Source organism: Lipotes vexillifer, unplaced genomic scaffold (genome assembly GCF_000442215.2).
Source record: "Lipotes vexillifer unplaced genomic scaffold, Lipotes_vexillifer_v1.1 scaffold433, whole genome shotgun sequence".
NCBI lineage: Eukaryota > Metazoa > Chordata > Mammalia > Artiodactyla > Lipotidae > Lipotes > Lipotes vexillifer.
In genome coordinates, this window is record NW_006774285.1 from 1,122,436 (window position 1) to 1,144,352 (window position 21,917).

At 45.1% G+C, this 21,917-nt stretch overlaps 1 protein-coding gene across 1 annotated transcript in view; it reads left to right on the forward strand.

Annotated features, from left to right (window-relative positions):
* Window positions 1-647: 647 nt before the first annotated feature.
* Window positions 648-21,917, forward strand: part of YPEL2 (yippee like 2) — a 46,768-nt gene continuing 25,498 nt past the window's right edge. Inside the window, exons 1-2 of the mRNA XM_007449071.1 lie at window positions 648-790; window positions 9,100-9,413. Coding sequence (XP_007449133.1) covers window positions 9,297-9,413 — 117 coding nt within the window. The 5' untranslated portion in view covers window positions 648-790; window positions 9,100-9,296. The remainder of the gene's footprint in view (window positions 791-9,099; window positions 9,414-21,917) is intronic.

Here is a 21,917-nt window from a genome sequence, read left to right on the forward strand (position 1 = left end):
TATAACTGCTGGTATTTTCTTTCCTGCCTTGGTTACTGGGGAGCTCAAAGCCAAATTTGCAGTTGAAATTCAGTAAATATTAAGCAATTTAATAGTATGCATTTCTGTGTCCTAACCCTCCTTTTGTTCTTTTATTCCTCCTACTGTAATTTCTTAATCTATTTTAATAGTATAGTATTGTTTATGTTTTTGTAAGCCACTTAAATCCTTTTTTGGATCTTGGAGTTGTATAAGAAAAAGAAGGAAGCCATTGATGAACTTTAGCCAAGTGTCCTTGGTAATAAATCTTCGGACAGATCATTTTTGGTTGAAATTGTAGAAACAACCCAAAGTGATATCTGATCTCTTCATAGCCAGCTAGCAACAGCTACTTCTATGTAATAACTAGTAAATTACATGCAGGTTTCAGAATGTTCAAGGGGAAGTACCTCTTCTCTATGCCATGTTCTAACAGATGTAAGCCTCATATGGGGGCCTCGAAGGCAGAGTGCTGAACTAAGGACCATGTGATAAATATATTGCTTTGCTAACAGATGTTGTCCAGCCACGTCCAAGTGGACTCTGCAAGACTGGCAGGTCCTGTGACCTCGCTGAAATCAAGGTCTTAACAGAATAAAGGTGGGTGGATGGGTACTCAGTTATGGGGCAGGGTTCAGTTGGCAGAGACATCATTACAACATGAAATCAGGACTTCAGGAGCTGAAGGAATCCTAGAGATCATGTAGGATTATCATCTGACAGATAATCCTGAAATCAAGACTAGGCCCTGTATCCAGCACAGAGATGAATGGTTGGTTTTGTTTATGAAAGAGAGTGGTTTCTCTTTTTTTTAAATTAATTAATTAATTTTTATTTGTTGACTTTTGGCTGCGTTGGGTCTTCGTTGCTGCACGCGGGCTTTCTCTAGTTGTGGCGAGCTGGGGCTACTCTTCGTTGTGGTGCGCGGGCTTCTCATTGCGGTGGCTTCTCTTTTTCTTTTTTTTTAATTTAATTTTATTTATTTTTGGCTGTGTTGGGTCTTTGTTGCTGCTAGGTGCGGCAGCGGGGGCTACTCTGTTGCGGTGCGCGGGCTTCTCACTGCAGTGGCTTCCCGGGCTCTAGAGCACAGGCTCAGTAGTTGTGGCGCAGGGGCTTAGTTGCTCCGCGACATGTGGGATCTTCCTGGACCAGGGCTCGAACCCGTGTCCCCTGCATTGGCAGGCGGATTCTTAACCACTGCACCACCAAGGAAGCCCCAAACGGTGGCTTCTCTTGTTTTGGAGCTCGGGCTCTAGGTGCACGGGCTTCAGTAGTTGTGGCATGTGGGCTCAATATTTGTGGCTCACGGGCTCAAGAGGACAGACTCAGTCAACCGGGCAGACAGGAGCACTGCTCATTTGGGTCTTGTGAACAGGAGCAGTTCCCGCGCTTTTTCTCCCTTCCTGGTAAGGATGATCACAGCTAATCAAGGTTATTGAGTACTAATGATGTGCCAGGTGCTATGCTGAATGCTTCACTTGCTTTATGTCATTTGATGCTTTTGTCTCCTCCATGAAGTAGGCACTGTTATTCCCTTTCAGGCAACTTGCCCAGTGGTGATGCAGCTAGTGAGAAGAACCAAAACAGAATCCAAGTCCATCTGTCTCTAATCCTGTCCTCCTCACCAGTGGACGACACCACCACCCACTTCTCTTTGTGGCAGCCCAGGGAAACTGGGTCTCTATGCTCCCTGGTCTGAGTCCAGGATTCTGGTGAGATTAGGAATGGGGAAGGAGGACTACCCGCTTGGGATAGGGGCTTTCCACAGCCATTCTGTCTCTCTGTTTTTTTCTGTCTCCAGTCCCAGAAATGGCTTACCTGTCCCCTTTCCACTGCCACCTATTTATTGCCTCCAATCAGGGCTTCTCTCTGTGCTCCTGGAACAGACTACTCAGCCATGCTCCTACCCTCCTGTCCTTACAGTCAGCATAAAGTCCTCTTCAGGCTTTCTAAGAGTTCCTACAATAAGTAAGAGACGGAGAAAGCTGGAAAATGGTTAAGCTGTTACCTCAACAGATATATATATATGTGTATGTATGTGTATCTATATATATATAAATATTTACTATAGTATATTTTAACCTAGACCCTGTGAGTGTGAAAAATGGGCATGGATGCCAATGACAGGCCTTTGATTAACATCCAGGACTTAAAAAAACCTTCTGTTGCCTAGAAGAACTGTAGTTATGGACATCTCAGCACAGGATCTGAGTGGGGGCTATCGGGGAGAATAGGGTTCCATGTGGCCAGAGTCATTCTGCGTCCTGCTTTGTTACTGGCAGGGGGGGAAGGGAGGAGCCTCAATCATTTGTGCTACCCACATGGATGAGTAGACTGGTCTAGTCAGCAGCCCAAGGGGAAGCAGGGGTAGTTCAGTCCAACGGTGGCCGCTACTGTATGCTCTGTGCTGCCGAGTTCAGGGGGTACAGAAACAACTAAAATGTGGTTCCTACTCTTGGCACTTACCTCTAGTAGAGGATACAGAGGCAGACGAGAATAATTTCAGTTTCAATAGGGTAAATGTTAAGATGGAGGTGAGCACAGAGGATGGGTCAATAAGTCCAATGCTGAGGGGATATTTGAGCTGAGTCTTAATGGACAAGTAAGGGCCTGGTGAGGAGGTGGGAAGGATATGTCAGATGGAGGGAATGCCATCAACAAAACCACGGAAGGGTGAAATGCAGGTGTGGTGTATTCGGGGGAACTACAGAGAGTTTGGTTGGCAAATCTGAACACTTAGGAGACTGTTCCTGACACACAATAGACCCTTAAATATCAGTCCAAATAAATGGAGTATACAGAGTATGAGAGATGAGTCTCTCATGGATGCCATTCATGGATGTCAATGGTTGTCAGCAGTAATACGCACTTGGAATTTATTGTGTGCTTACTACATGCCAGGTGCATATGCTGAGTACTGTATATGTATTAGCTTAGTTAATTCTCACAAGAGCCTTATGATGTCAATATTAGTGTTCCTAGGTTTTGATGAGGAGAGCAAGGTCCAGAGAGGTTAAGTAAGTTGTTCAAGGTCACACGGCTAGAAAATTTTAGAACTGAGATTTGAAACCCTCGGAGTCTGATTTCAGAACCCGTCTTTTTTTAAAAATTGAGTTATAATTAACGTACAATATTATATTAATTTTCTGTGTACAACATAGTGATTCAATACATTTATACATTATGAAATGATCACCACAATAAGACCTGTTACCATCCGTCATCATCCGTCACCATACAAAGTAATTACAGTATTGTTGACTATATTCCCTATGTGTACATTTCATCCTCATGACATTTATTTTATAGCTGGAAGTTTGTACCTCACCTATTTCATTTGTCCCCCCACTCCTCTCCTCTCTGGCAACCACCAGTTTGTTCTCTGTATCTATGACTCTGTTTTATTATGTTGGTTTATTTGCTTTGTATTTTAGACATGTAAGTGAAATCATATGGTATTTGTTTTTCTCTGACTTATTTTACCTTGCACAATACCCTCCAGGTCCAACCGTGTAGCTGCAGATGGCAAGATTTCATTTGTTTCTGTGGCTGAGTAATATTCCATTTTATATATATATATATATATATATACACATACACCACATTCCTATTCATCTATCGATGGACACTTACATTGCTTCCATGTCTTGGCTATTGTAAATAGTGTTGCAATGAACATACAGGTACATAGATCTTTTTGAATTAGTGTTTTTGTTTTCTTTAGTTAAATATCCAGAACCCATCTGCTTACCCACTGTCCCGTATTGCCTTTCTGAAGGACATGAAAGTGATGACATGGTGAGATCTGCTTTTTTTTTTTTTCCTCCTCCTTTAGTTCTTTCTTTTTAACGTTTTTATTGGAGTATAATTGCTTTACAATGGTGTGTTAGTTTCTGCTTTATAACAAAGTGAATCAGCTATACATATACATATACCCCCCTAACTCCTCCCTCTTGCATCTCCCTCCCACCCTCCCTATCCCACCCCTCTAGGTGGTCACAAAACACCAAGCTGATCTCCCGGTGCTATGCAGTCTGCGTCTTTATTCCTGTCCTGCCCCTAGGTTCTTCACAACCATTTTTTTTTCTTTTTTTTTTTAGATTCCATATATATGTGTTAGCCTACAGTATTTTTCTCTTTCTGACTTACTTCACTCTGTATGACAGACTCTAGGGCATCCACCTCACTACAAATAACTCAATTTCATTTCTTTTTATGGCTGAGTAATAATCCATTGTGGTATATATGTACCACATCTTCTTTATCCATTCATCTGTTGATGGACACTTAGGTTGCTTCCATGTCCTGGCTATTGTAAATAGAGCTGCAGTGAACATTGTGGTACATGACTCTTTTTGAATTATGTTTTTCTCAGGGTATATGCCCAGTAGTGGGATTACTGGGTCATATGGTAATTCGATTTTTAGTTTTTTAAGGAACCTCCATACTGTGGAGGTATCAATTTACATTCCCACCAACAGTGTATGAGGCTTCCCTTTTCTCCACACCCTCTCCAGCATTTATTGTTTGTGAGATCTGCTTTTTAAATGCATAACACTGGCTGAAATGCAGAGGGTGGATTTAAGGGGGAAGGGAGGCTCAGGGGCCTGCCAGGGCTGTGTGAATCAGAGATGCTGTGTTCCTGGCAGTGCTTTTAGGGCCTTTGGGAGCATGGCCACTGGGGAAACCACCTCTTAGGGGGATACTCCTATGGTTCCTCCAGTGTCATCATCACCTTGTCTTACCTTGAGAAGAGAATTCTAGGTTTAGAGAAACGTCATCCCAGTAGTACCATCTACCTTGCTTGAAGGCAAGCTAGAGAGTCCTAATGGAAGTGGCAGGAAAACCATGTATGTCTCTGAACTCTTCGGCCTCCTTTTTCTTTTTCTTCTCTTTTTAAGTAGCAACATGTATTTTAAAAAATTCATTAACCACTAAAAATAATAATAGCTACAATTTTGGCGTGTTTTGTGTGCCAGCACTCTGTATGTACTTACATCAATCTCATTTAATCCTCATAACCCTGTGTATGTTGGTCTTCTTAGAATTGGGGAAGCTGAGGGTCAGAGTGGTTGAATAACTTGCCAAAGTCACTCATTTAGAACGGAGTAGAGCTGGCTTCTGATTCCAGAGGCCACTTCTTTTCCAGACAGTCTTTACCTACCCTCCTCCAATACACCCCACAAAAACAGCAACGCTGAGGCACATCTAGGGGTGGTCCTGTCCTGCGGCTGGAGGTGTCACTTCCCCTGGCAAGTTCTGCCTTCTCGGTTTCTGTGGCTCTGTGTGTGGCGGTACAATCTTGTTCCCACATCATTTTTCCAGTTCCTTCCTGACTTATCTGAGGAATTCGTACCTCCTACCCCTCCATCCTGGGGACACTCAGAAGGTTCTGTTTTGAGTTCCACCTGCAATTGTGGCTCCTTGTGGAAAAGGCCAGTCCGTGAGGTGGGACGGCCAGGTTTGCTGTGCGCTCCCTATGCGTTTGGCTCTCAGAGTGGTGTACCTAAGGTCTTTGTTTTTAATCATAATAGTTCACATCTTTGCTTTCCATGCTGCCCAGCGGGAGCCAGCTGGAGGTGGTAGCAAATCTTCCTTTAATTTCCACTGTGATGGATTATTACTTCATTTAAAATGGTGTTTAATTTGTACACGTGCCCTGAGGCTTTAAAAAAGCGAGCTCATTTGATTATTGTTGGAAATCAGTTTAGACTCCACAATATATTCAGCGGGTTGGACTCATGAAGCCCCATGGAGCCTGTGGCCCCATTAACAGGTACCAGAGTGCAAAAATTAAAATGTGGTGAGTTCTATAGCCCCATACCCTTAATTGCTTCCATAAAAAAAAACCAAACAAACATCTGTTTCATCTTCCTTCCTAAAAACTGACTTCTTTTTTACTTCCTTTTAAAAAACAGACTTCTTTTTAAAGCAGCTTTTAATATTTTCCCTTAAGAGGGAAGAAGACAGTAATAGGTGATTATTTTTCGGCCCCTAGCTCTCACGTTTTTTCTCAGTCCGTTCTCTCCTTTATTCTCAGGCACGAGGACCCCCTCTTGATCCTCCTTCACTTTGCTTTCCACTTTCCCTCTCTCATTCCTTCTTTTTTTTTTTTTTTTTTTTTTTTTTGCGGTACGAGGGCCTCTCACTGTTGTGGCCCCTCACGTTGCGGAGCACAGGCTCCGGACGCGCAGGCTCAGCGGCCATGGCTCACGGGCCCAGCCTCTCCGCGGCACGCGGGATCCTCCCGGACTGGGGCACGAACCTGTGTCCCCTGCATCGGCAGGCGGACTCTCAACCACTGTGCCACCAGGGAAGCCCTCTCATTCCTTCTTGATTGCCCTGTACCAGTGGGACAAGATTCATATTTCAGCAAGCCACTTTTTCTTTTCTTCCTTCTTGGGTAAGGAGTCACTTTTGTGGGTGCCTGTCAATCCCTAGCAAAGAGTGAGAGGACCAGAATGACCATAGGGCAAAGTCCAAGGCCTGCAGCCTAGGCTCTCTGGGGCTTTTCCAACACCAGGCAGCCTGCGATGTTGCTTGCATGGTCTCTTTTTAAGTTCTGAGCTGTGGTGTGCAATGAATGTGTTTGTATGTGACATACTCACATTTAATGCAGACTATGAATGCTGATTTCTCCAAAGGTAGCTATGAATAAGTTTTGAGATTCACATTTGAACCTGAGCATAAACCGGCAGAAACCCCTGCCGGTGAACTTTTTTTGGGTTTCCTACAGAAGAGAAGTGAGAAAAGAAATAATTCTACTCTGGGGAAAGGCATAATTTAGAAGCCGTCAGCATGTGTAAGAAAACAGACCCTGTGGCTGCTCTATAAACCCAGACTGGCAGCCAGGGCTCATTGTTTCCTTTCCTTCCTTCAGCGTTTGTATAAGGCGAATGGGGCCAGTGCCCCTCCAGCTCCCCACCGGGCAGCTGAGGCTGTGGACTTCAGAAGTGGCTGGCCTGGGGCAAGCCTCCCGCTCGTTTCCCCTGCCTCCGTCTTTCCTGTTCCTTACCCCCTGACCTATCATCCCTTCCTTTCCTGGAAATACTGTCCTTCCTGAGAGTGGAACAGGAGTATTGGAAGGTTCAAGGATATTTCAGGAAACCCCAAGTGGAGTATTTAGCCCTTTCTACCACCTCTTCCACTTCAACACCCAACAACATTGGTCCGCCATGGGCTTTCGTTTTGACCACTCACCTTCCACTTCCACTATGCCTGGGTGAGACGCAGGGGTTCTGATCCAGGGGGTCACGTTATCTCTTGTTATGGCCAGGCCTACCTCCGAGGCAAAGCTGGGGAGGTTAATTCTCACCCCCACATTCTTGAAGTATTTCTGTGATGTTCAGTTTAATCTGATTACTCATCTTTAAAATTAGCGGTGGGAGACCGAGCAGGGGAGACATTATGCCTGGGCCCCTGTAGGTCTGAATCCCTTCAACAGTTGGACATCTTGTGTAATTGGTCACCCTGGATGTGGAGCTTGCTTGGCTCAGTTCCTCAAGGGACATGCAGGGTAAAGGATAGTGACCATAGCTGTCCTTCAGCCTAGTGCTGGCCAGTGGTGTTGGCCACTCAGGAAGCTCTGTGGCGGCCCAGGGGTATAGTGGCCTTCAGTGACATTATGGTGGGAAGGATGTCGGGGAAGAGGGCAGCTTCCCTGCTGAAGATTCGGTTCCAGTGAGGTTCAGAGGAAAAAAAAGGACTATGATTTGTGGGCTTTCTCCAAACATCCAGATGGATCCCAGGCATAATCCAGCAAGGAAGATCTGATTTTGTTTGTCTTCCTCCCCTGTCTCTCTAAATAATTTTATCTTCAAAGTGTGACGCAGGCGTTAATTAACACTCTGGCTCTCCTGGGAGGTAGGCAAGTGAGAACACCACCCCCGTTAGTGAAGCCCAGGGAATAGGTAGGTCCAGAAGCCTCAGGTATGTGAGCCACAGAGAAACGGAGTGGATCTCAGACCTTGGGGTTTTGCCCTCAGACCTTTACTTGGACATACCCTAGGTGGCCCTAGGAGCCACCCCTCTATCTCAGTGTCCTTCTTTCCCATTAGAATAAAAAAGCTGAGGCTATGGAAGGAAAAATGCTTGGGATGAGTAATGGAAAATTTGAGAGTTGAAGAGAAATTCTGGTCAGATTCACTGTCGTTGTGAATTTTAGATGCAGGATCCTGATTATGCCATTAGTTTCATTAATTTACTTGCTTTAAAAAAATGTGCTGGGCTTCCCTGGTGGCGCAGTGGTTGAGAGTCCGCCTGCCGATGCAGGGGATACGGTTTCGTGCCCCGGTCTGGTAAGATCCCACATGCCGTGGAGCGGCTGGGCCCGTGAGCCATGGCCGCTGAGCCTGCTCGTCTGGAGCCTGTGCTCCACAATGGGAGAGGCCACAACAGTGAGGGGCCCACATACCGCAAAAAAAAAAAAAATGTGCTGAGCATCTACTTCTGGTCAAGGTATTACAAACAGAATCACTTCTCCTAGAAGTACTGGCTAGCCGCGAGGGATCCTGCTGGTTGGGAACTTGATCCTTTGTATCCCATGCTTAGTTCATAAGCAAAAGGTGGTGTGGGGTTTGTTGCCTCTTCAGATGGTGGTTGCAAGTGCTGGAGGACTCCTGGCATCTGGAAATGGATGAGAAATCCACTTGTGACAGTTGATGTAGCAAATCTCTAGAGACTAAACTTTCTAAGCCATTTATCTTGGTTGGATCAGGAGATCCTTAGGAGTCCTTAGGAGTCCTCTCCCTGGGGTTGGAGGTAGCATATCTTTAAGCCTGGCCTTTTCTAGGGCTCCCTAGGAATGGTGATCATGCCGGTTTCCTAGATGTTGGTAGGGTAACTCCTGAGAGCCCTGAGTTGATACTGAACCTCCGACTCTAGAATTGCAGCAATGTTGGGATCTCCATTGGTTTCTTTCTTATTCATGGGGCATCTTGGCACAGTGTAAGAACAGAGGAGGGGGGTCATTTTATCCTGTAAATGTTGCCCTCTCTCGGGTGGCAGTTGGACTCTACTGTACTGGCTTTGCAGGAAGCCCAGCCCCATCAGCTAATGATATTCCTTATCTTGGCACTGCAGGCTGCTGAGAACCAGCCCTAGACCTCTGCTTGAGGGTCCTTCCTCTGAAGACATCACCAGTGTGTGGAGCCTGCCCCACACCCACCCCCTGCCAAACCACGGCCTTTACCTGTGTCTTCCGGTGTTTCCCGTGCGACCCATCCTGTGGGAGTGCCTCGTGGGCCGCCCCAGAGTTCACCCCACACTCAGCAGCGCCAATGGTGAAGATGACAAGATCCAAGACTTTCCAGGCATATCTGCCCTCTTGCCACCGGACCTACAGCTGCATTCACTGCAGAGCCCACTTGGCCAATCATGATGAACTTATTTCCAAGGTACATGTTCCCTGCAGGCCTTCCTTGCCTACCTTGGGGGAGGGCACTTCTGGCTCCTAGGTTTGCAGACGTTTATGAGCTCTGCCAAAGGGCCCGGAACATTTGTATTCCTTCTTTTGTCCAGGGAGGGCTCACCCAAATGGCTGTCTCACTCAGCTGAGAAATAACTCAGAGTTAGGGGGAGAGTGTACTCGTTTAATCTGTAACTTTGGAAAGTAAATGTCATCCCTGTTGAGTCTGTGGGGGCTGGGGGCTCGCAAGCCGGAGGGGAGAGGGGCTAAAGGGATTGGAGCCTTGCGCTCTGCTTGCCTGGGCTGTGTTGGCAGATGCATGCGATGTAGGGTGCTGCCTGCCTAGAAAGGAATTCTGAGAAAGGTGGTCTCTTGTAGGAGAGGTTAATGGCTGAAATGAGAGAGGGGAATATTGCTTTTTAAGCCCCTAGGGAAGGTTACCAGATGATTTAGTTACTAAAACGGGTGGCCTTTGGAGGACCAAAAGTGGCTTGGTGAAGAGCTGACCCACTGGCTTGTCGGGACCTTTCGGGCTTCTACGTGAGGTGAAATGGCATGACGTTTGGTCACAATCAGAAGAAAGAGTGGAACCCCATTTTCCCTGAGGAGCCTTGGCACCTGCTTCCTGAAGTTGGGGTGGGGGGATTATTAACAAATAAATAAACCTAAGGTCCCGTTGAGCAGTCCAGACACTGGCTCCTTCAGGCAGCGTTCAGAGGGGAGCTGCTCCCTCCTGGCCCCAAGCTCCTTGCCAAGGGAGGAGAAACAGCTTTACTAGAGGCTGCAGGAAAAGGAGAAAGAGCTCATGGGGGACTTTTCGCTTTAAAAAGCATTCTTCTTCAGAACCTGGACTTCATGCCATTAAAGTAAAAAAAAAAAGAAAAAAGAAAAATTCATGCGGACTCAAAGTTTAAAAAAAAAAAAAATTTAGTGTTCTTGATCTGTTTACAAGAACTGCTAGAAAAGGTGGCATCACTTTCCCTGCCTCTGGCTCGGTAGCCCCGGGCAGAGCCGGAGGAAGGATCAGCAGTTACAGAGCAGCCCTGTCCAGCTGGCTGATCTGACAGGAAGTGGAGAAGCTGCTTGAACAACCACGTCTGTTACTGGGGATTCTCAAATCAGGACTGCAGATGGAAGAACTCCTCCTTCTAGGCCTCTTCTAGGGTCTAGGGTTACCAAAAGGCTTGAACCCTGCAGCCCTCAGAGTCCTGGTCTCTGGCCCACTTTCCCTTCTCTAGGTTTCTGCTAATTACTGTCCTCTATGCTATTTGTGTTCCAGCCAGCCTATAGCTTCCTTCTCTGTCAGCTAACTCATCTTGTCTCAGATTCCTCTTGGACCTTTGGGGAACCCCTGGAGCCTGGATGTGGGGAGGCTATGTCAGTGAGAGGAGAGGGGAGTCAGTCCTCTTCACTTTGGAAGCTTGGAGGGAAAATATGAGTTGTCCTACTTCTGGAAATCTCCAGAGGAGTAGAAGCCAAGACATCTTTTTAATACCCAGAAGTACTGTGGGGACTTCCCTGGTGGCGCAGTGGTTAAGAATCCGCCTGCCAATGCAGGGGACACGGGTTCGAGCCCCGGTCCGGGAAGATCCCACATGCCACGGAGCAACTAAGCCCTTGAGCCACAACTGCTGAGCCTGCACTCTAGAGCCCGCGAGCCTCAACTACTGAAGCCCACACATCTAGAGCCCGTGCTCCACAACAAGAGAAGCCACCACAATGAGAAGCCCGTGCACTGCAATGAAGAGTAGCCCCCGCTCGCCGCAACTAGAGAGAAAGCCCGCACGCAGCAACGAAGACCCAATGCAGCCAAAAATAAATAAATAAATTTATTAAAAGAAAAAAAAAAGTACTGTGTATCGGAAGAAGTGGAGGTAACCATAAACTGTATTTGAGCACCTTCTCTGTACTAAAAACTGCTACTTAACACTTTATAAATATTATCTCACTTAACCCTCATAAGAAGGCCTTAAGGTAGGTGATGTTAGTCATATATTATATGGATGGAGAAGCTGAGACTCATACAAGTTGTCTAAGAACTCAGGTCTTGAGTTCTCAAAGAAGGGAGAGCAATTACTTTGAGCGTGTTCAAGAAAAATTTCTAGAAGAGGTGGTATTTGAGTTGGGCCTTGTGAAGTGGTCAGAAGGGAGTATGTGGGGATGACAATGGCCTTCAGAGTTGATGTCTTACCTCTTTGGCTTGGTACACAGGGCCTTGGATGATCTGGCAGAGCCTAGCTTTTGAGTTAGGGTCCCTGCTGCTTCCTTGCTGTATGTTCCAACCACTTGGAACTAAGCAACATTTCCCTGAATATGCAGATAGGGGTGTTTCGGGCCTCTGTGCTTCAGCCAAAAGCATCCGTTTTTCTTTACCTCCTTCCTCTCTCACAGGAGCTCTTACACATCCTTTTCCTCCTGGGGCCATGTCCTATTAGCTTTGTATCTCTGGGTCAGAATCTGACCGATAGCAAGAGCTCAATAAATGGTCAGATAAACAGATGGATGGCTCTTGAGGCTTGGGAGAAGACAAGTGATGAGCAAAGAAGACTGTTGGCCTCATGTCCTCCTTTCTGCCCCTTTTGGGGCAGAAAGGCTCCTTCACAAGTCCAGGCCAAAGTCAGCACAGGCTGCAGTTTCATTGGCTACAACCCGTGCACAGATGGGGTGCATTAGAGCTTGATGATTAAAGAGTTGTGTTAAATGCCTGACGGTGGGGAGAGAGTGAGGGAACTGTGGCTGGCGTTGCACAAAGATTCCTTTATTTCATTCCACAGCCACCCCCGGCGTTAAATAATCTATAGATTCTTATGCAGGTCCACTTAATGGAAAGATCACTGCCCCAGCCCCCTCCTTGGAAAATGGGCCTTTCATTTTGTTCCTCTCTTCCATTTAAGAAAGTTCAGGGAGAGAATGTTTCTCCTGTTCTCCCCTCTTGACATAATCTCCTATGCGGTTTCAGAATCCACCCAGTGGGAGTTAGGAGCTGGGAAGCAGCTAACTGGAGCAGCAGTGTAATTAAATGATACTTTGTACTTGTAACAGAGCCTTTCATCTGGAAGCTTGACATTCCATTGTTTGTTGTTTTTTTTAAAAAAAGTGAGTCTGCCTTCATTATGGAGAAGCCAACACAAAGGTCCAGAGAACTAAAACTCAAGAGCACGTGGCTAGCAGAGAACTGGGAACAGAATCAGGACTTCGGGCTCCCTTCTTATCAGCGTGGCTAAGCCGCCGTGGAAATGTGTAGTTGTCAAGTTTTAAACCGTTAGGGTCTGTACTGATGTGGTGGAAAGAGTCCTGCACTAGGCTTTCTGTCTTCCCAGCTTGCTTCAGATTCCTAGAGGCCTGGAATCAGCTGTCCAACCTCTGAGTCTCAGCTTCTCACTAATAAAATGAGTTAAATAATATTTGCTGTGTCTAACGGCTAGTAGTTAGCACTCGTGTGCTTACTGTGTGACACGGCCGGAACAGTCCTAGCAGGTAGCCCTACCTTATTTGAGAGTAGGGGGAGTAGGCTTACCTCACTGGGTTGTTAGGAGGCTGGATGAGATCATCGATGTGTGGGTGGCTTGCAAATCAGAAAGCTCTATGCAAATGTAAAGTAGTCCCTTTGCTTCTCTTGGCCTTGATGTCCAAAAAAATAAAAAAGCAAGGAGGTGGGGTGGAGGGGATTGTTACCGCCTAAGCAACTTTACTTTAGCCAAGATAGTTTCACTTTAGAACCTGGAGCACAGGAGTTGGATTTGAGAGAATCAGGCAATGGAAGAGAAGGACAGCCAAGTCGTGTGTGTTGGCAGAAAGGTAAGGGCGTTTGCTCTGTAGGACGCTGGGGGCTGCGGGGCGTTGGGGGTGCTTTTTGAATCGATGACAGAACTATCTAGGGAATGTGCTGAGGCCTCCTACAATTTCTTTCTTCGGGGGTGCTGTGGTCTAAATGCCGAAGTGTTTGCACGCAGAGGTATTTTGAGTTGGCACGAGGAATTGCTCACGCTGTTGTTTCTCACTTAATGGTGCAAGTCACAGTATAAAAATATACTTTGGTTATAAAATAATAATAGTTTCAATTGGAAGAGTTAGTTGCCCCCAGTGAAAACAATCTAATGCTCATTTCAGTGGATACTATCTACTATGGAAACCTGGATCTTTGCAAGACTTTCCATAAAAATTATCTGTAGTCAGTCCTTCCCTTGCCTCCCTCCTGCTAGCCCTTCAGTGGTGTTGCAAGTAGGCCATTTAAGAATGGTGAATTGGATTAATCTATCATGAACCCACTTCGGGGACGGTGGCTTCATTCCAAGACACAGGTTGCTCTAAGTGCCCTGGGTCCTTAGAGGGAAGGTGTTGGAGGCTGTGGAGTGGGCAACTCAGTGACAGCCTGGGGTTACACAGCCTCGGGGCCGGGCTTCTCTACCTCACACCCCTCAGCTGCTGTCTGTGTGCGGAGCTGGGCCTCCTTCTGAGGCTGCAGTCTAATTAGGAGGCAGGTTCTTTTTGTTCCCTGTGGGGTTCCATTGGGCTCACAGTGGTGACATTTTGGTTTTTCCTTCCTGCCTAGACATAAGCTGCAGCATAGCTTTGAGAAAAGTGTCAGGGAGGAAGATGCTGTGAAGCCTGAAGACTTGTATTGATCTGGTGGCTGCTGAGAGGCCCACTCTGCCCTCGGCCTCCCACCTCTGCTTCTGAGCACTAGCGTTCTGCACCAGTGACTCTCAAAAGGTCTTGTACCCCAACACAGTGACTTAGAGGTCGTGGGCAAAGAGGGAGTACCGTCCCATCCTGTCAACTCTACGTTTCAGGGATTTGTTTCTCTTAATCCCCACTACCCACCAGCTTGTCTTTAATGTGCAATAAAACTAACTTCCCAAAATATTAATGCAGTTATTTGTGTCCTGAAAAAACTTCATGTAAAAAATAAATACAAGAACAGAACTTCTAAAAATCTATTCATTTCTTTTCCTCTAGGTGCCCTGGAAAATGTTACAGTGAGCATCAGATTGTATTAGTTGAGTTAGTGACCTTGTGTCACATTAAAAGGCATAATTCCTAAAGAACGTATACAATAAGATACGGCTTTTGAAGATAATTCTGTGAGCTTATCTATCTTGCAAAATATATGTCATATTGTAGTTTTATTAATTGAGAGGTTTTGGTATCCAGTGGATGACAATTATTTTTACAAAAACCATAATTCAGTAAAATTAGTTTTTCTATTCTAGCAGGAGGGGGAAAAAAGCCAGATTGCATGTAAACCTATAAATGTCTGTCTCATTATAAGTGCCCATTTTTTTGTTTCCAAAATAGTGGAAACCTAGGACCAGAGTGATTGTTAGGCTTTAAGAAATAAAAGGTTGAGAACAATCACTGTTGCAGGACCCATACCATATAGCGGGCACCTTTGCTTCTTTTGCAATGTTTGCAAGGCACTGTTGTGTGTTTGTCAGTTTCCTAAGGAGCATTTCTGAGGTGCAGTAAAGGCAGAATTAATAAATTATGGAAGAGTTCCAACATACACCAATAAGCCCAGTTTAAAAACACATTCAATCAATTTAGCTTTTGTAAAGAAAATCACATATCCAACCTAAAACTACTTACTTCTTTCCCTCAGCTATATGATCTTTGAAAGCCCTAATCTCCTACTAATGAAGTGTTAGTTCTGGAGGGGTACAGATAATCTATCTGTCAACCACCCAGGAAGGGTGACAGGTGAATCACGGCTACAGCAAATCTCCAAAGGAATGTGGTTAGATTACAGTGTTTCTTGGTGAAAAGAAACTATTTAGAGTTAAGATAGAACATCTTATGGTATCTTCTCCTCATGGGCGCAGAGATTGAATCAAGTCAGGGTGAGATAAACCATAAATTAGGCTGGTACAATTTGTACAGCATAAGTGTTCAAAGTTGGGACCACCTTAACTGGATCTCAGAGGCCTCTGGTACATGTGGGTGATGGCAGTGGGGACTGTGCCTATAACTTGCTCTTTTGTCTCATTGGCTCTGTTCTGTTATTGCACGAATACAAAATATGTAATGGGGTGGGGTGCACTGTACTAGATATGATACTACCCTCGAGGATTTTACCCTCAAGAAATTTCACTCTAGTCTGGGGAGATAAAAGTTTCATAAGTCATCCCTTTTTTTTCCCTTAGAATAATTTAACACAAAATATACACATGTATAGCTCCTGAGATGTTACAACAAATTTAAAATATGTAGATCAACATGATGCAAATCGTTTCTAAGACACCGTTATGGTGGTTCAACAACCATTTTTTTTTATTTTTTTATTTATTTATTTTTTTTTGCAGTACGAGGGCCTCTCACTGTTGTGGCCTCTCCCGTTGCGGAGCACAGGCTCCGGACACGCAGGCTCAGCGGCCATGGCTTACGGGCCCAGCTGCTCCGCGGCATGTGGGATCTTCCCGGACCGGGGCACGAACCTGTGTCCCCTGCATCAGCAGGCGGACTCTCAACCACTGCGCCACCAGGGAAGCTCCCAACAACCATTTTATAGTGTATACTGAATGGATGTCCACATCATGCCACAAAACCCTACTCTTTGTTTCCAAATTTGAAAGCTAGTCCTCCAGAGCAGGGGGCCAGTCAGCCTCTATAGACACAACATCCAGCTCAGGAATGTCTGCAGTCACATTAATCAGAGTCAGTGTTCGGCTTGGTTCTTCCAAAGCCTCTGTGTATAAACTCTTTATTGTAGGTTCCAACTTGAATCTTTAGATAGAGGCAAAAACGATGCTCATCCACATAGCATGTCTCCATAGAGTGAATGGTGTGAGTTCTCACAGCTAAGGGCCTCTGGTAGAGGACCCGTAAAGGTGTTTTCTGGGCGCTCTTCAAGTCCCATCTGGTTGTGGTTCCTTCATACGTTTAGCTGTAGAAGATCCTTTCTGCTAGTCTTCAGGTCATTCCCCAGGTCATTATAGCTGCTCTATAAATAGTTGTAATTTAGGTGTGCCCATGGGAGGAGGTGAGCTCAGGGTCTTCCTACCCCACCGTCTTGGCCCCTCCCCCTTAAGTTGTCCCTTCTTGAAGTTTGTATGGTCAACCCTCTATCCACAGTTCCACACCTGAGGATTCAACCAACAGTGGATCAAAAATAATTCAGGAAAAAAATTCCAGAAAGTTCCAAAAAGCAAAACTTGAATTTGCTACATGCGCGCTGGCAACTATTTACATAGCATTTAATTGTATTAGGTGTTATAATAACCTAGAGATGATTTAAAGTATAGTAGTTTATATGCAAATACAATGTCGTTTTATATAAGGGACTTGAGCATCCTTGAATTTTGGTATCTGAGGTGGGTTCTGGGACCAGTCCCCTGTGGACACAGTGGGATGACTGTCCTTCACCTTATGGTTTTTTTATGTGGTCTCTCTCTTTTTTTTTTTGCCACACTGTGCGGCTTGTGGGATCTTAGGTCCCCAACCAGGGATTGAACCCGGGCCCTGGCAATGAAAGCACTGAGTCCTAACCACTGGATGGCTAGGAAATTCCCCACCTTATGTTTATCTTAAACCATTTATCACAGTATAATGTATAATGTATATGAATGTCTCCCATTAGCCTGTGAACTACTTGTGGAGATAATTGTGACGTCATCTTTGTGTCTCTAGCACCCAGCACAGCTCCTAAAGACTGGTAAATTTTCAGTCAATATCTGAGCGAATAACTGTTAGTTCTCTAAGATAGAGACAGAATAAGGGGCTCTTAATCTGGGGTCCATGGGCTGGCTTCAAGGGATTTCTGAAATTGTCTGTTTAATTCTATGTGTATGTATATTTTTATAGGGAGGGTTTCATAGCTTTCATTAGGTTCTCAAAGGATTGTTGATAAAAAAAACCCCCTTAAGATCCATCTGTCTAGAAACAGAAATTCTGGGAAGACTTGGTAGAAGTGACACTGAGATGTACCTTGAGGCAAGAACCTAGACGTGTGGAAATGGATGGGGAGGGACTGGTAAAAGGAGCATCACGAACAAAGAAGTAGAGGCCAGGAGTGTGTGGGGAGGAGCCATTCTTTTGGGTAACATTGAGAACTGTGTGAAAACGGATTGAAAGAGTAGGCTGAAGCCAGGTTGTTGGGAGAATAGAAGTTCGGACTTTATTTTGCTGGCAGTTGGGCGCCACTGAAGACTTCTTTTTTTTTTTTTTAAATTAATTAATTAGGTTGCACTGGGTCTTAGTTGCAGCAGGCGGGCTCCTTAGTTGCGGCTCACCAGCTCCTTAGTTGTGGCATGCAAACTCTTAGTTGCGGTATGCATCTGGGATCTAGTTTGCTGACCAGGCATCGAACCTGGGCCCCCTGCATTGGGAGTGCAGAGTCTTAACCACTGCACCATCAGGGAAGTCCCATCACTGAAGACTTTTGAGCAAGTAATGACATGACCAGAGCTTTGCTTTCAGATGGCAGGTGTCGTGGTATCCTAGGTGAACTGCTGAAGAAGAGACTAGAATTGGGGAAACGAGTGTATATGCACCTCAGTGGTCTGCAGGTGGTACAGGCACATGGTGGTCATTCAGTACATACTTGCTGATCACCACTTGGGAAAGAACTACAAGCATTCTAGGGCTTAGAAAAATTCTCTCTATCATTTATAGCCATGAACAAGAGGAATTGAGTTCAGGAAGTCACACTCTTTGGTTGGGAGGCAGACCTGTCCTACAGTCTGTGAAAATTGATGATCTGGGTGGGCATAAGTAGAATTGTTCACCAATTTATTACCAAAGGAACTGCTAGGGACCAAGTCGAGTGAATCATCTGTGTTTTTTGCTGTGGACTGCAGGCAGCTGGAGCACAAATCTGCTCAAATGTGATCCTTTCTATGTGGCTGCTTTAAATACCAAAAGGAAATGTTGACTTGAGCTATGAGGCATACCCTGAAAATTAATTCTGTGGTTTGCAAATGCCTGTAAGATTCCAGTCCTAAGATTGGTTTGTAGGTTCATGCCTCAGCATTCAGCAAGGACGCTGGTGATTGCAAGCCTGTGTTTCTCGTGTAAATCCAGACTCTTTTCAGCAGGGCGTTCTCCCTGGGAAGCAAGAAGTAGATGCAGAACCCCTGCCCCTGTGTTTTTATTTGAGCACCAGCACTAGGTCTCTGGAATGGTAAAGCTGCACCATTGCTTCTTTGGCTGTTTGTATTTTGGGGTCTGACTGGAATCTACCAGTATACACTAATTGTTCAGTTCAATTATATATATATATATATATATATATATATATATATATATATGTATATTTGTATTTTAAGGATATACATTAAATTTTTATTATGAAATATACAGAAAAAGATGCATAGAACACAAATGTATGGCTTAAAGAATTGCTCATCTAACCACTACCCAGTTCAAGTAACTGAATGTAGATCACTGACAGAACTCTAAAAGCCGACAGTTATTCTCAACCTCCCCCTTGAATGTTACCATTATCCTGATTTGTGTAGGAATTTCCTCCTTTCTCTTCATATTTTAACCACCAAGGTGTATATTCAGTACTTTAACATTTAGATTTGCCTGTTTCTGAAATGTACATAAATAAAATTATTCTGTATAAATCTTTCATGTCTTCCTTCCTTTGCTCAATATTACATTTTAAAGATTTATTCATCTTGTTATGTGTAGCTACGGCTTTTGGTTGTTGGTGGCGATGCTGTATAGAGTTCAATAATATTTTTTGTGCTTCAAACAACATGCCAGGCCTAGGCTGGGTGCTAGGGATAGAGAGAAGCCAACAGGATTCCTACACTCAGAGAGCCTGTGATCTTTGGGGTACATGGGAATGTAAGCCTCACTACGGAGGGCAGAAGAATGGTACAGATGAGGTTGTACTGGTGCCAGGATGAAAAACACAGGATGAAAAATCTACATTGCTGCTATTAACTACTATTTATTGAAGATCTACTGTGTGTTAGGGACTCCTTAACGTCCCTTCAAGGTGGGGATTAAATGACTTGCCTAAAGCCATGGGGTAGCAAAAAGCCACATGGGATACAGTTCTAGATAGGTCTATCATAGCTTGACCTAGGTAGCTTATCATAGCTTGACCTAGGTAGCTCCTTTTGGCATTGACTGTTTTCTGGGTCTCAGTACTATTGGTGGTAAATCCTACCCCTTCTCCCCTCCTATCATTTCTCTTGCCTGGAGAATGCTTCTTTTTCTCTATTCAATTTCTACCCATTCTTGAAGACCAGCTTAAGTATTTTTTTCCAGGATGTCTTCCTGGACTATAGGACTCTCTCCCTCCACTGGACGTCTGTAGTACTCACTCCCTGGTTGTTCATTTGGCAATTAGTAATGCTCTTGTAATAATATGGTCTATGTTATTGTGGTTACATGCACTTTTATGTGTAATTGTCTTGTTTCCTAATAAGATTCTAAATGACCTGGAGTCACAGACTTTCCGAATGCCTTTGGCCCTGGGTTTTTCTAGTTCAACTCCTCATTTTACAGATTAGGAAACCGAGTGCCTCTTAACTTTGTACTTTGCCACCTCCTCCCTGCCACACACGCCACCTGCTGCCTTACACATAAGGGGTGCTTGAAAATGCTAGAGGCAGCCCTGGAGGCTGGCAGCCGGGATAATGAAAGTATCAAGCTGTGAGGTCTTGGGCAAGATTGTTCTCTCAGGCTCTCCCTTTTCTTCACCCACCCAATCCAAATGAGGCATTAGATTAGACTGTCATTAAAGGTTCCTTCCACCTCCCCCATTCTCTGATTCTAGTATAGCAGCAGAAGATGATACAAGGCAACGTAACTTAGTGGTTAACAGTGTAACGTCTGAGTCAGGCAACCTGGGTTCAAACCTTGGCTTCTTTGCCTATTAGTTATGCAAGTTAAGTAACCTCTCTGTGTCTTGGTGCCCTCATTGGGAAAAGGGGAATCATATTAATGTTAGATACCTGTAAGATTTTTGTGGCAATTAAGTGAGGCAATCAATATAAAGTACTTCTCACAGTGCCTGACATATAGTAAATGCTCAGTAAATGTTCTATCTATGAATACCGTTAAGCAAAAAACAGAAAGTGGCACTCAAACATAATCAGGTCCTGGCACCCATAACAGTTCTGGTATATTCGCTCCTTCCTTTTTTTGAGTCTCAGGTATTGCCCTTTAGCTATACGGTGTTGTCAGTAGTCTTCTGAGACCCGTATAAGTCTCTGGTTCTTTATAGTAATTCCAAAGGGACCAACACGTTTCTGGAGGTAATTGAATAGCAGCAGCAGCAGCTTCCATTCTGCTTTTGGGGGGCCTTACCTGCAAGTAGCTGGGAGGCCTCTCTAGAATTTAAATGGAAAAATCTGCCCCCTACCCCTCTTCCCTTCCAGTCTGCCAGGTGGTTATTTTGCCTGTGAACCACACATTCACCATTTACAGAAACCTCAAACTACCATGACAACAGCAGCCTGGGCAGCTGGAAGAGAATTCCAGGCCTGAGTGTTGCAGCAGTAGCTGAGAATTGCTTCTCAGTTTGGTTCACCCTGTGATGCTCCACGGTGGGGGGCTGGGGCGAGGTTCTTTTGAATGAAGCCATTTTTCTTTCTTTCCTTTTTTTTTTTTTTTGGTTACAGAAAGATTGTTTTCATTATTTATTTATTTAATTGGGTTAAATAAATAAATAAAATTTTTTTATTTGGGTCTTCGTTGCTGCATGCAGGCTTTTCTCTAGTTGAGGTGAGCGGGGGCTACTCTTTGTTGAGGCGCACAGGCTTCTCTTTGCGGTGGCTTCTCTTGTCACGGAGCACGGGCTCTAGTACGCGGGCTTTAAAAGTTGTAGTTCTTGGGCTCAGTAGTTGTGGCTCGCAGGCTCTAGAGCGCAGGCTCAGTAGTTGTGGCACACGGGCTTAGCTGCTCCGCGGCATGTGGGATCTTCCCGGACCAGGTCTTGAACCCGTGTCCACTGCAATGGCAGGTGGATACTTAACCACTGCACCACCAGGGAAGTCCCTGCCATTTTTCTTATCTTTGAAAACAAACCCAAAAAAGAATCTCTGATGCCTTTGTTTCCAAAGCACTCAGCCAGCTCCTGAGGGGAGGGTTTGACCTGATGACCCAGAGTACTGTCTCAGGGGTCAGGGCTGCTTAGCCAAGGAGAACCTTAGCTCTCTGCTTCCCTCCCCTCCCTGCCTGTTGCTGGTGGCTGGACAGTGACTCAGGGGAGAAGGAGGAAGGAGAGGAAGAGAGGAGGAGACAGCTCCACCAGCTGCTGCTAAAAACAACATCTAATCAGTCCATAAACTCCCTCCCCTCCAGAGCACAGTGATGTCAAGAGGCAGAGCAGGTGGCGTGGACTCTCCCCTCCCCCTATCCCCTAATGCCTTTGGATCTTTGAAGGGACAATTTATGGTTGTCAAAAGGAAAATTATCTCTCTTTGGGGGGGGGAGGGGTGGCAGGAAATTCCTTCTCTTCCCTTTTAGGACTGGTCCCACCAAGAGCATTCACTGTAACTTCAACTCTAACAGATAAATGAGGGGCCTGGAAGAG